General features: G+C 40.1%; 1 protein-coding gene across 1 annotated transcript in view; it reads left to right on the top strand.

Annotated features, from left to right (window-relative positions):
- stpg2 (sperm-tail PG-rich repeat containing 2) overlaps window positions 1-14,124 on the top strand; it is a 131,454-nt gene extending 117,330 nt beyond the window's left edge. Inside the window, exons 4-6 of the mRNA XM_039751114.1 lie at window positions 8,693-8,782; window positions 12,503-12,662; window positions 14,050-14,124. Coding sequence (XP_039607048.1) covers window positions 8,693-8,782; window positions 12,503-12,662; window positions 14,050-14,105 — 306 coding nt within the window. The 3' untranslated portion in view covers window positions 14,106-14,124. The remainder of the gene's footprint in view (window positions 1-8,692; window positions 8,783-12,502; window positions 12,663-14,049) is intronic.
- The last annotated feature ends 879 nt before the right edge of the window (window positions 14,125-15,003 follow it).

The following is a 15,003-nucleotide window of genomic DNA, read 5'->3' on the forward strand; positions in this document are numbered from 1 at the left end:
GTAAAACAGATTTTCTGTGTACGGATTACTGGACATGAGTTTGTTGATCTGCAGGGTGTTCATGCTTTTTAGTAATCATAAAGTATATTTCTTCCCTGGTTTATTTCAATAATGTTGTCAAAGACCGCATACACTATTAGATTCACAGTATGGGGTAGGGGCTGCTGAAAGCGGAATTTAAATCTCATGTTCCCGGTTTTCATCAATGAGAATTAGTCTCCGCATTCTTGATCGGGCATCAAATCAAAGGCAAACAGGGTGTAGCCTCAGGAGAATTTAGAACGACTGATGGCTAGAGGTAGGTCTTTCAAATGCTTTCCGGAGGCCAACACGAGGTTGTAATATTCTCGAGTGGTGGTGTCATTAGCAAAATTGGGTTCAAATGGTTTGGCGGGAATTTGTTCTCCGTCCCAAATACAAGGCCAGGAACCCACATTGTTATGCTTGAAATTGAAGGGGTTTCTGACGTAATCCCCAGAAAAGGCATCATTATCCACCATGTCTAGGACCACGTACTTGGATAATTGTCCCAAGAACAGGTTCTCCTGATTGCTCACCCGTATCCCAGCCAGCAAACTGAGAACTTTCATATTCACTCTTTCCATGGGGTACTTGGCATTGGCGGATGTGAGAGCGTGGGCGTGCCCCAATTTTACCGCTGCTGAACCTTTAACTTTCTTGACAAAAGTGTGGCGGATAAAATGTTTACTTTGTAACGCGCCAACTCCGGACAAAAGACAGAATTCATTCATTCCACACCATTTTTATTCTGACGTCCACCCCGTTTAGAATTTATTTTTCTTGAAAAAATAAGTCAGAATGAATAGATCAGAGGAGTTCTACTGTCTTACCCTGGGCCGTATAATAGTTTCTTTTTTTGAATCCCACATTTGGTCCGTCCAAGGTTGTGTTTTCATGTTTGTTGGCGGAGTCTTTGTAAAAAAGACCCGATGAAAATTGATACTTGAGAGTTTCATTGCTGTAATTTAACAATCTCATAAAAAAGGCTCTGTATGGGTAAAGGCTGGAACTCTGTGATATTAGGCAATCTCCCACGGTTACATCCATGTTATTCAGGTCCAAGTAGTCTTCCCCGTTACCGGTAATCAGAAACTCCAGTGGGGCAACCTCAGATAGAGCTGAGAGAGGAGGTACCTCGACATAGATCCTTTTTTCCACACTAGTCTAGGGTATAGGGTACCGTAAACAAGTCCAGTTCGGATTTCACATACTCTTTAGACATTCGATGAACAAAAGACATCTTGAGTTTAAAAATGTTTTTTGATTTCTTTTTTCTGCGGGTGTGGGACTTATCCTTGTGGCGGAGAGAAGAAAATGATGTAAAGCTGAACGGCGCGTCTTTTTGATGATCGTGACCTGGGAGGTCTCTTACGTTTAGTTTTCCTCATAACCATCAGACCCTCCCCCGCTTGATTTTCTTCGTTTCCTCGAGTTATTACTCCTGACATGGCCCCTGCCACCACGTCTTTGACAATATTCTTAGCGGCTGATTTAATGTGTGGTTTGACAATTTTGAATCCTCTTTTCAAGAGAGGCAAAGCTCTTCTAAACAGACCTCGAAATATTCTGCTGATCCCAGAACCGTACATAACGGGGGCCCCATAGAATCCGGGGAGTCCACTACTGGCTTGGGCTTCATAATAATGCACGTAAGGGCTAGGGTTCAGGTAAGATCTCATCTCTATATTAGTCGTGTATACATCTCTTAGAGGTCCTGAAATGTAACTTGACTATGACTTTGCCAAACTGAAATGGAACCGGTTTGTCCTGATCCGTCTTTATTTCAATGGTCAAAGTATCAAACTGAGTCTTGCTGACTGGAGCGTAGTGCGTCTTGTCGAATACAACCTACTGGAATGGCTTGGGAGAGTTTTCTGTTTCATGGAGAACCGTTACCCGGTACAAATATGGTTGATCTAATAAGGAACTTAAGCGCCCGTCACAACATCCCGTCCTATCGGAGAGCTAGGGGGTGGAAAGAATTTGTTAAGGCCCTGGCTGGTTTGAACATTCCAGCCTCTGCCGTGCCAAACGTCGACACGTGAGAACTTCTAGAGAGTTTCAAACCTTCTGCTCCAGGCGGGGTGGCTGCCTCTGCCGCTGCTGCATCTGCTTCCGATACACCTGTTGGCAAAGAAAACCAGATCTCACAAAAATAATGAATGGATTCCTTATTGAAATGTAATTATATTTTTTGTTTAATAAAATATTACATTTGATTACACAGTTTGCCTATTCTTTATTAAGATAATTACAGGTCATAGAACTTTGCATACAGGGGTGATTGACGATGATCATGGTCGGGAGATCCATAAGTATCTTTTCAGGCAGTTTGTCGCACGCCAACACTCCGTAAAACAGATTTTCTGTGTACGGATTACTGGACATGAGTTTGTTGATCTGCAGGGTGTTCATGCTTTTTAGTAATCATAAAGTATATTTCTTCCCTGGTTTATTTCAATAATGTTGTCAAAGACCGCATACACTATTAGATTCACAGTATGGGGTAGGGGCTGCTGAAAGCGGAATTTAAATCTCATGTTCCCGGTTTTCATCAATGAGAATTAGTCTCCGCATTCTTGATCGGGCATCAAATCAAAGGCAAACAGGGTGTAGCCTCAGGAGAATTTAGAACGACTGATGGCTAGAGGTAGGTCTTTCAAATGCTTTCCGGAGGCCAACACGAGGTTGTAATATTCTCGAGTGGTGGTGTCATTAGCAAAATTGGGTTCAAATGGTTTGGCGGGAATTTGTTCTCCGTCCAAATACAAGGCCAGGAACCCCACATTGTTATGCTTGAAATTGAAGGGGTTTCTGACGTAATCCCCAGAAAAGGCATCATTATCCACCATGTCTAGGACCACGTACTTGGATAATTGTCCCAAGAACAGGTTCTCCTGATTGCTCACCCGTATCCCAGCCAGCAAACTGAGAACTTTCATATTCACTCTTTCCATGGGGTACTTGGCATTGGCGGATGTGAGAGCGTAGGCGTGCCCCAATTGCACTGCCACTGAAACTTTAACTTTCTTGACAAAAAGTGTGGCGGATAAAATGTTTACTTTGTAACGCTCGCCAACTCCGGACAAAAGACAGAATTCATTCATTCCACACCATTTTTATTCTGACGTCCACCCCGTTTAGAATTTATTTTTCTTGAAAAAATAAGTCAGAATGAATAGATCAGAGGAGTTCTACTGTCTTACCCTGGGCCTTATAATAGTTTCTTTTTTTGAATCCCACATTTGGTCCGTCCAAGGTTGTGTTTTCATGTTTGTTGGCGGAGTCTTTGTAAAAAAGACCCGATGAAAATTGATACTTGAGAGTTTCATTGCTGTAATTTAACAATCTCATAAAAAAGGCTCTGTATGGGTAAAGGCTGGAACTCTGTGATATTAGGCAATCTCCCACGGTTACATCCATGTTATTCAGGTCCAAGTAGTCTTCCCCGTTACCGGTAATCAGAAACTCCAGTGGGGCAACCTCAGATAGAGCTGAGAGAGGAGGTACCTCGACATAGATCCTTTTTTCCACACTAGTCTAGGGTATAGGGTACCGTAAACAAGTCCAGTTCGGATTTCACATACTCTTTAGACATTCGATGAACAAAAGACATCTTGAGTTTAAAAATGTTTTTTGATTTCTTTTTTCTGCGGGTGTGGGACTTATCCTTGTGGCGGAGAGAAGAAAATGATGTAAAAGCTGAACGGCGCGTCTTTTTGATGATCGTGACCTGGGAGGTCTCTTACGTTTAGTTTTCCTCATAACCATCAGACCCTCCCCCGCTTGATTTTCTTCGTTTCCTCGAGTTATTACTCCTGACATGGCCCCTGCCACCACGTCTTTGACAATATTCTTAGCGGCTGATTTAATGTGTGGTTTGACAATTTTGAATCCTCTTTTCAAGAGAGGCAAAGCTCTTCTAAACAGACCTCGAAATATTCTGCTGATCCCAGAACCGTACATAACGGGGGCCCCATAGAATCCGGGGAGTCCACTACTGGCTTGGGCTTCATAATAATGCACGTAAGGGCTAGGGTTCAGGTAAGATCTCATCTCTATATTAGTCGTGTATACATCTCTTAGAGGTCCTGAAATGTAACTTGACTATGACTTTGCCAAACTGAAATGGAACCGGTTTGTCCTGATCCGTCTTTATTTCAATGGTCAAAGTATCAAACTGAGTCTTGCTGACTGGAGCGTAGTGCGTCTTGTCGTAGGTGATTGTGGTAATCTTATTCATCTCATCCTCTTTATGTACACATCTCAAGAGAGTGACGTAACTGTCTCCGACTCTTTGGTGAGACACAATGTCGCTGTAGACGTACAAGGAATAAAACCCCGCTCTGATATCTGCGAGGTAAGTAGCTTCATTCACCAGGCCCATGGTAATGTCCAAATGAGCTCCCAGAATCCTCCCCAATTGTCCCTTGACATGCAGAGTTTCATCCTTCACAGTGTTTATGATGTAGAATCTTCACTCCAGAGCGCTGTAGCAGAATTTCATGGTGTTTTCCATTATTGTAGTGACTGCTGAACCGGCCTCGATGGATTTCGGTTCTTTTGCCACCACTTCATTTATCTTGGCTATCACATTCTCGACGCTAGAGTAATAGCCCACCGGAATAGTATAAAATTTAGCTATTCGCGGGGACACCACGATAAATTCATTATCCAGTTTCTCTAGGGTATTCCAGGTGTGCGGATACTGAATTTCGACCAATCCAACTTCCCAGGGGCCCTGTAATTTAATTTGACGGTAAATTCAGCGATGGTATTAGTAGGGAAAACATCCTGGGAAGAATTGCTGGGTAGAACAACGTAAAAGCTTTTTCTCTCCATTGTGAAACACACCGTGAATGAAATACTATTTTTTGATTCTCTGTATTTAACGTCTCGCGTGTAGCTTTCAGGGATCCAATTGTTAAACTTTTTGGGCCCATTTCACCAAAATATGCTTTTTTCTATGGATATTTTTTTTCACCAAAATCTTTTCATTCCTGAAGACGTCTGTACCTCGAATCTTATGTATCTCTGTGTTATTAAAGGAACCTATAATGTCTTTGCCGTCATAATCTTTGAGTTTGTAGACAGGCGGATCCCTGGGGACTAGTTCAGAAATGGTAAATACCTCATCTGAAAATGTTTGTTTGTAGCCCTTGGTAAAAAGATTCCAGGATTTTGACACTCTCACCGTATCGCCAACTTTAAATTTATATTTTAGACTTCTTTTGGGTTTAGTTAAAACGTATATGTTTTTAAAGACTTTCCAAGAATTGGAACTATTCACCTCGGCATGTCCATTTTTATGCCTCGGTGATAGCTCAGATTATAAGATTTCACTAAGTCCTGTAGCCCCTGCAGATAGGACCAGGTATTCCGGGAGCTGAAATAACGCCACATTTTGGTGTTCAGAGTTCGCTTGAATCTCTTCACCACCGAAGCCTTTAATTCACTAGCGGTGGTAAAATGTTTTACCCCGTGTTTATTGAGTATGCTTTGAAATTCCCGATTGAGAAACTCTTTACCGCTATCGGTCTGAAGTTTGACGGGAACTCTACCTTACTCCAAACTTTCTCGAAAAGCCCTTGTTTCTTCTTTATCGTTTTTGTTTTTCAGTACCCTGACCCAGGCATATTTAGAAAGAATATCTATACAAGTCAGTAGATACTTGTAGCCTTGGTTATACTTAGCCAGGTTTAACATATCCGCCAGATAGATCTGCCATTGCCCGTCTATATTGGAAACATACACCTTATTCCTTTTAAAATGGATTCTAGCCGGTTTATGTATCATGTAGGTGTATTGCCACGATAACCACTTGGACACCTCTTGGTCCCCAATATTGTGACCCGATTGCAAGAGAGTTCTTTTTAGGGATTCTCCCCAAGGACCCCGCGTTCTCAGAGTTATCATATGCTTTTTCCAAGACCTGCTCCATCGTCGGTGATAAAACAGACACTGACACCACTTAACAACTTAGAAAACATTTATTTAGGAGTCTGAGTTGTTCAGACTGTTGTGGTTTCAGGCTCAGAAGGACCCAGCAGTTCTATCATATAATCAAATTCCAGGTTTGGTGGATGGCCGGCTTCATATTCCGGTCCTCACCCCCAGGCCGCCAGGAGGAGCTCTCCCGACAGCATGGACGGGCCTTGAATTCCATCAGGGCCTTATGGACTATGTAGTTTTAATGCACAGCCCTGCTGGATACCTTGGGGACCACTGGGAATCGCTGTCGGGAGGCCAGTGGACTCATATTGCCCTATAACCCGGAAGTTCGTCAAAGGAAGAGCGACGGGCTTCTGGGGTGAAGAAAAGTACTTTTTACCTGACCCGGAAGTGATACAGGATCACATGGACTGGGGATTGGGAACACTTCCAGGTCAGGGAATATAAAAGGACTGTGGGAGCTCCCAGACGGCTGAGCTGAGCTGGGAGGAAGGGTGGCTAAGTGTCTGGGTGTTGGAGGATTGAATGCTAAATTGTATTGCTTGTTTATTGAGAAGAGTGGAGTGGTGGTGCTTGGTGCACATTATTATTATAATAAATAATAATTGTGGACTTTTTACCTGGTGTTTGGAGTGGTACTCAGGGTTCAAGAGGTGGATCAGAACCTCAACTGCGACACAGGTCATATTTAGTCTACAGATTCATATGACCCTCATGGTTAACATTACGCTTACAAAACTCACTTGCCACATGGTGGGTTACACAGTAGGAGTATTCATCCATTTTGTAAAATGACTGCATTACAGTATCATAAATAGAGCTGGTATTTTCAAATTCATCCACAGTCTTTTCAGCCACTATGTATATTTTGGGAATCGGCAGTAGAATGTTATAATACCCCAGAACTTTCACCGCCTGTCGTTTCAGCGAATATTTCAGAATCTTCTGAAAGCGACCTTGATGGTAGGTGATTTCAGGTTCAAAGAGGCAGGTATGTCTTGTCTGGGAGGGGTGATTTATATCGCAGCCTTGACATTCTTTTTTCTGGTCGTAGTAGACAATAATGTCCAGCAGAGACGTCATCAGTCCTTTAACAAGCTGTAGGGCCTTTTTCCAAGTTTCAAGCAGCACACCATCAGGGAAATCCATATCTGTCTCAGAAAGTGACCGACATTGGTTCCTTCGGTACTTGTTTGTGCACCCATGGCTGCCCTGGAGCTAGGTGAGAGGTTTCCATCTGATCACCATTAGCGGAGACGGGTGAGGACCACGCCGACCACGGAGACTGGAATCCACTGTCTGTCTCAAGGTCTCTTGACATGAGAGTGTAATCAGGTCGTACAGTAAAATACCGTGGGCCAGATTCTTGGTGGTCCTGAATGCAATCCATCCAACCCGAGTTATAGAATCGGTACGATTCAGGCCTTGAAGCCTCAGGCTTTGGAGCCTAAGGCGGGAACCCTGAGGATGTTACGCCGGCCTCCGTCATTCCAGTCTGTAGCTGCCGATATGCGGGGAGCTTCAAAAGCTTCAAAGAATTCTGAAATGGTCTGATCCTCCATTTGGCTTCGGTGAATAATAGGCTGAGTATTTATGGTAAAAGGGAAGGGGCATGGCGTAAAATAAAGGTGGGTTTTCCATTTTGTCATCGCTCAATTCAAACTATGTTTCAGACGACTTAGTCCGTTACTCGGCCGCCGCATCAGCTTGCAGAATTCAGGCCTTGAATACTGAAGGCGTAGGACAGTTTTCCTTATCGTCATCACCTGATTCTACTCTTGTTTCACACAACTTAGTCCGATCCTCGTCCGCTGCTTCAGCTTCAAGAAACTTGGGAACCAAACACCTTTTAACCCTTTTCAAACGGTTCTTCAAATAGACCCTGTGGAACCGACGCTTCACTGGGGCATTGGTCATAGATTCCATTTTTTCTTCACAGAGATGACGAAGATGACCTGTGTTTTTATAAACCACTATTAGAAGTGGGCAGGAAGTGGAGGGGCCAACCAACAGGTGCTGCCTGACTGGGGGGCTGAGGCAGAGGCTTTCATGCCCCGGACACGTCGCTTGGTCCGGCAGCAACATGCCTGGACTTGTCTTCAGGAGATGGGACCAGGAAGTAGGGGGCCACCCCACAAAATAGGTGTGGCTGGCAGGGTATGGATAAGAACATGCTTGGACTTGTCGAGGGTCCGGCAGCAACATGCCTGGACTTGTCCTCGGGAGATGGGGTCAGGAAGTGGGGGGCCATCCCACAAAACAAGTGCTGATAGACAGGTGGCCAAGCAGGTGGTTGGGGTGGGACAGACATCCATCAAACGGCTCTTGAAACTTTCCTTGGGCAAACAGGTGGTTGGGGGTGGGGTAAGGAGGGGGGCAGACATCCATCTAAATGCCCTTGACACTTTCCTGGGGCAAACAGGTTAGAGTTGGGTGGAGGGGGCGGGTCACATCATTCAAATCCACCAATCAGACGTTTGACAGAAGCTGTCTGGCTAATATTACTGACATTAGGACTTTAGGGACTTTCAAAACTAGAGTTGATATTATTTTGCAAGAATGAAATAAATTAGTTTGGCAAGCTTTGCTAGGCTTAATGGCCTTTTCTTATCTAGACTGTTCAGATATCAAAATATTTATATGTTAAATATATTTCATTATTTTATAGGTATTGGCACTTTTTTAAAAGGGTTTGCCAAATTTCAACATTTTTTTTTAGGATATTCCTGGTCCTGGAAGTTATGAAATAAAGAGTCTGTTTGAAAAGATGCCTGGTACTAAAAACACTCCATTTCTTTCACAAGCTCAGGTAACGTATACTGTACAATAATACATTGTGGGTTCTGTGTTCTCATAAACATATTAATTAGTAAGATTTTCCAATGCAGAAATGTTAGATTAAAGAGCCAATAAATAGTTTAATCTAAAATTGACATCAGGCTTACATTTTTACATGTGATAATATATCAATTTTAATATTCCCCTTGCTAGAAAATCTTTATGTTTTGCATGCATTTTGATTTTGGCATTTTGCAAAAAGGCTGTTTGCACATAAGATTCATATAGTACAGGGAATTCAGGAATTATTCAAACCCCTTAATTTTCTGCACTCTTTATTCTTCTGTACTGTAGATTAAATTTTAAATGGATACATTTACAGTTTTTACACATCATTCTACTCTCAGTAACCCATAATGAAAAAGTAAAAACATTCTCAGAAAGGATTACATGTTTATTAAAAGTCAAAAACTGAAACCTCTCATTTTATCTAAGTATTCAGACCCTTAACTGTAGCACTACATATTATGGCCAGGTGCATCCTGTTTACGTCAATTACTTTTAGAGTGGAGGGCACCTGTGGAAAAGTAAACTGCTTGAACATAATTTAGAAAGACATACACCAGGACAAAAATAAAATAAGTCATGAACTCTTCACTGAATTCATAGAACAGGGTAAAAACAGAGTGAAAGTAATGAAAAAACGTTCTGGATTTTTTAGCAGGAGGGATTATGATTACAGTTTAAATGCTAATTCCATAAGAGAATTAAAAGAATATGCAAAGGCCTTAATGAAAATTTGATAATCTGGAAAATTAGTTTGAAGGCAATCTTTCTTTGAAAATTTCAGGATAATCCTGACAAGTGTCAAATTATTCATGGAAGCTGTTCTATTAGTAGTGCTGGGCGGTATACCGGCTCATACCAAAAACTGTTTTTTATTTTTGTTATGATATGGAATTTTTTTATACCGCAACACAATTGTCTAAATGACGTTCGGAACGTGGCGCAGCGGGAAGCTATTCAATTGGGACCTTTTCACTGCTACACCGCTAAATAGATAGCGGTAGTGTAGGTACTGCGCGTTGAAACGGACAGAGAACATTCGAAACAGAAGCTGACAATAACGTTGAACATGATGACACAGAAGAACTTTTGCCGAAAAAAAGGAGTCACATCCGTTGCTTGGAGATACTTTGGTTTTGAAAGGTCGGATGTGGACCATTATGTTCAAATGTGTAAATACTGTTTCTATACTACTGTATAATACTGCAAGCCAAGTTGTACTTGTTTTATTTGTTTTCAATACAGTGTAATGTACCTGGATAGTGTGACAACATGTTGACTTTATTCTCGACATTTCCACTTTAATCTTGATGCTTATGACAAGAATAAAGTCCACATGTTGATTTTATTCTCAACCTTTCTACTTTATTCTCGCTGTTTATGTCAAGATTAAAGTCGACATGTTGACTTTATTCTCATAATTTGTCATTAAAGTAGAACATCGTATACTAAACTTCATCATAAAATGAATATTTAATTTACTAGATTTTCTCTAACCCTGTCATAAGTTATATAGCACATTAAATGCTTTGTGTTAAGTGTTTCCCGAGCCAGGTTAAATCGGTATGTGCTTCTTAAACTGACTTCCTCTTGTACTGAGGAGGCACCAGCAGCGGTCGCTGCACAGAATACATTCACTTCATGATTTTCCTGCTCTCAGAACATTTAGAATGCTAAGATATATACTTGATATCATTTTCACGATGAAATCCATTAAAGCATGTATTAATCATGTGGGGGCATGGCGGTGTGAAGGTTGCACTGCTGCCTTGCAGCAAGGGTGTCTCAGGTGAATTTGCATGATTTTCTAGTGGGTTTACTCGGCGTGCTTCAGTTTCCTTTCAAAGTCATGTAGGATGTGGGGTTTTGTTATGCTATATTGACCCTGCTAGTGTATTGCTCGTAGTCACCCTGTGATGTGCTGGCGACTCGTTCAGGATTTGCTCCTGCCTCGCACACAATGCTTGCTGGGATGGGCACAACCCTGAATAAATGGCATATTTAAACATGTATAACGAAGATATTTTTAAAGTTCTGAACACTCTGTGGGCTAAGTTTATAACTAGTTTTAATTTCACAAAGACGTTTATCATGTGGTGATTGGTTATGTGGAAAAAGAAAAAGGAAGGATAGGAACTGGGGTTTTGGTACATCAGACAAACAGCACGCGTGCAATAAAAAAAGTCCGCTTAGAAGAACATCCGTTGAATTGTGTTCATGTCTCTGACCACCAGATCACAAACCCAACATTTACACAATATTTAAGTTAAACCCATTCCTACATCTAGTTTTTTGGAGCCTCGTCACACCTGCCATAAAGTTCTCTACATTGAACATACACCTGGGGACCCCTTACTGCGAGGGAGCAACACTACCTCACTGCAGTGCATGTTTAATACCTGCTTTAATATATTTCACCATGAAAATATCAAGTATTTATCTTAGCATTCTAAATTTTCAGACAGCAGGAATATCATGAAGTGAATGGATTCTGTGCGGTGATCTCTGCCGGCGCCACCTCTTAGTGCAGAGGAAGTCAGTTTTAGAAGTGTAGTGATTAACAACTGGGTCGGGGAATACTAAATACAAAGCATTTAATGTGCTGCATTAACTTATGACGGGGTTTGAGAAAATCTAGTAAATTAAACATTGATTTTAGAATGAAGTTTAGTTTACAACATTCTACTTTAAAATAAACTATGAGAATAAAGTGGAAATGTCGACTTTAATCTCGACATAAATGGTAAGATTAAAGTAGAAATGTCAGCTTTAACCTCGACATAAGTGTCAAAATTAAAGTGGAAATGTCGAGAATAAAGTCAACATGTCTTTTTCTTCACCGTGGCCCTAATACGATTCCGTAGGGCTATACCACAAATAGCATTATAAATGCAAGTTGTAGTTTTATTATTTATGTATATAGCTTAGCTTGAAGCAAGGTCCATATTAATTTAGTTCGGCTAAATGATAGTTCAGTTGGTAAAGATGTCATGACCAAGTTGCACTTGTTTTATTTTATTTTAATTTGGTGAATACTGTGTAATGCACCTGGGCTTGAAGTCCTGAAGTAATAGTGCAACTATCAGTAATAATACTATTATTTATTTTATTGTTATTATTTATTAGTTTAAATATTATGCAGTTTAATGATGGTAAAGTTGTTTAAAAAGTCACTTTAACGTACCAGTGGACAGAAATTTCTTTTATACACCCCTAATTAGGACGGCTTATGCTGATATAGAACTTTTTGTATTTGTAAAGGCTTATGTTAGTTAGAAGTGTACAGGTGAACAATTAAATGTTCCATCCAGCCATCCATCCATTTTTTTTAATTTGCTTATCCATGACAGGGTGGAGGGGAAGCTGGACCCTATCTCAGTAAGCACAGGGCACAAGCAAGGAACAATTCTTGGAGAGGGTGTCAATCCATTGTAGGGTGAACTCAAATGTACTAGGACCAATTCACCTAACCTGCATGTTTTTGGACTGTAGGAGGAACCCAGCACAGCTGAAGAAAATGGGAGCATGGAGAGAAGACGTAAACTTCCATTTCTGAATATCTGTTAAAAACATTTATTACATTGTTATTGGTGTTGATATAAAAATGTAAGATGATTATTGTAAATATCTTTAAATTATTGTCAATACTGATGTAAATTTAACAAAAAATAATATGTTTTGCCAGAGATTCTCACCATTTAAATCAATCACACCAGCGCCAGGCTCTTACAATGACCCTCGTACAGCTTTTGAACATCTGACCAAGATATCAAGTGTGAAGAGAAGTCCTTTTGGGCAAACTGCAGTTCGTTTTGTACCAGATTTCAGAAGGTCAATTACACCAGGTTAGGCTATCTTTTTAATGTTGCGGGTATTGTACATTTATTCATATTTCAAAAATTATGATCAGTACACAATAATGATTATAAATGAATAGATTCATTGATATTAGTTGATAATCCATTTCATAGAATGGAGGCTAAAAATTGCTGGCATAAAAATGTGTAGTATTTGGTAAAGATTATCTTCAGTTTGATATTTAATATAACAAAGTTTTAGACCTGGCCAATTTAATTCAAATTGGCTGGGGGTCAGAGCCTATTATGGCAGCATTGGGTACCGGGCAGGAAATGTCCCTGACCAGGGCGCCAGTCTATCATATGATATCATTTTTATTGGCATCAGCAGTTGCTTTTGATATGACATTAATTAAAAAAACTTGCATTTTGTTTTTTTGTTTTGCTAACCAATTTGTTTTTTGATCAGAGTAGTTTATAATTAAGACACTTACCTGCTGTAACGTGGCATGTTACATTCCCTTTTACATCCCTTATTTTAATGTTGCTTTTTTTCAGACATACAGTCTGTAGTTTAGACAATACAGTGTTTTCCTTGGTTGAGTGTTTTGAAATTCAATATTTCAGGTGTGTGTAATTCTGTACAAATCCTGATATTACTATGCATTTGGACACATCATTAGTTATATGTTCTTGTTCAAAAATGTTTTTTAATTAAATTACATTACACATACTGTAAAATAGTTCTGTAAACCAAGTATAAAACTGCTTTTGACAAATTTATTTGAATATAATTACCCAAGACCGAGCAAAAATGAGAAAAAAATTCATCTGATATGTTACAGTTTTTCTCAATCACTGCAATGCTGACATCAGGAATGTCATTCTCATCACTCATAATGCAGTTTTCAAAACAGTTAAGGCATTTCTCATAAAACAAACTCAGTAATGCAAAAGACACTGAAACAATCAACACCTTTTTCACATGTGTCAAAACATGCAAAGTCAGTCAATCACTTCAACACTGTGACCCATGAATAAAAAACTTTCACAATTGTTTTCAGACTTAAACACCAAATGTTTTTATACTTTTATATGTTTATACCTTACTGACTTTGAAAAGAGCACTGCAAAAAATATATGTCTAATGTAGAGTAAAAATGTTCAGAGAAAAATGAAATGTGAAGGATTTTTTCTAAAACTTTACATTATATAATTGCTGAAGCTGAGAAAAGTAAAATGACACACATGAAACTTTATGCATTAGAAAGCAAATAAAAAATATATTAACTTAGAACATAGCACCAACTACTGTATAGTAGAGTAAAGTAACACTACATATGTATACATATTCATATATTGTATAAATCTAAAATTACTATAAAGTGCAAACTATTAAATATGTCTTAAGGGTATCCTCTCTCATCTCTGTTAGGCCACATCATTGCGTTTACATCACACCTGATGTGTTCGCTTCTGAGACACAGATGATAAAATGTTTTTGCCTGCCGCACCCAGCCTTTAAAGAATCAAGTGTGACGTCCTCACAGCCAGCATCCATTGCTTCCAGTAGGGAAATCTGATTATGAGGCTGCTGATTGTACACCTTCTGTCTCCAAGCAGAGAAGAATTCCTTAATTGGGCTGTGGAATAGTGTATATGATGCCAGGGAGAACATTATCATTTACTGGTTGGTTTAAACCATTTCTTTACACGGTTTGAGTGAAAACTTACACTGTCCCAAATTATCACATGAAGTGGAGTGTTGGCTCTCACAATCACCATTTCATTTTCAGGAATGATGGCATTCTGGAGCCCATTTAAGAACTGAAGAAGCTGGTCTCTGTTGTAGGGACCAATGACTGCAGCATGGTGAATTACCCCATGTTCAGAAATAGTAGCACAAATTGTGATATTGCACCAGGTACATCCACTGTGGCTGTTTCTGCTACGTCTCCTTACTGTATTCATTTGAAATCCTGCCTCATCTACATACACAAAATTGTGTAGTGTCTCATTGGCCTCCAACTCACGTGATCTCTTTAAAGTCCAAAAAAAGTGTTCAGATTAGAAACATTTGAAATAGTGTAGCTTAGAAAAAAGAGAAAACATCTCTATATCTTCACCTGTACATTCAATAGCCTAATGGCATTGTTTTCTCTCTCACCATTCCGCAATTGCTATCTGCTGCTTCTGTGTCAAAAGTGGCCCTCCCCCACCAGAATGAGGCAGTAGTATTATTCTGAAAAATACAAAGGTCCTCAGTTTATCAATTGTTATATAGAGGTCACAGATTCTACTATTTGTATGCATCCGCCGAAGTATAAGGCGAGTTCAAGCACGGGTAAAACACGTGCCGAAAGAAATCTCTCAGTCCAAAAGTTCATTT

This window comes from Polypterus senegalus, chromosome 4 (assembly GCF_016835505.1).
Source record: "Polypterus senegalus isolate Bchr_013 chromosome 4, ASM1683550v1, whole genome shotgun sequence".
Classification (NCBI taxonomy): Eukaryota; Metazoa; Chordata; class Cladistia; order Polypteriformes; family Polypteridae; genus Polypterus; species Polypterus senegalus.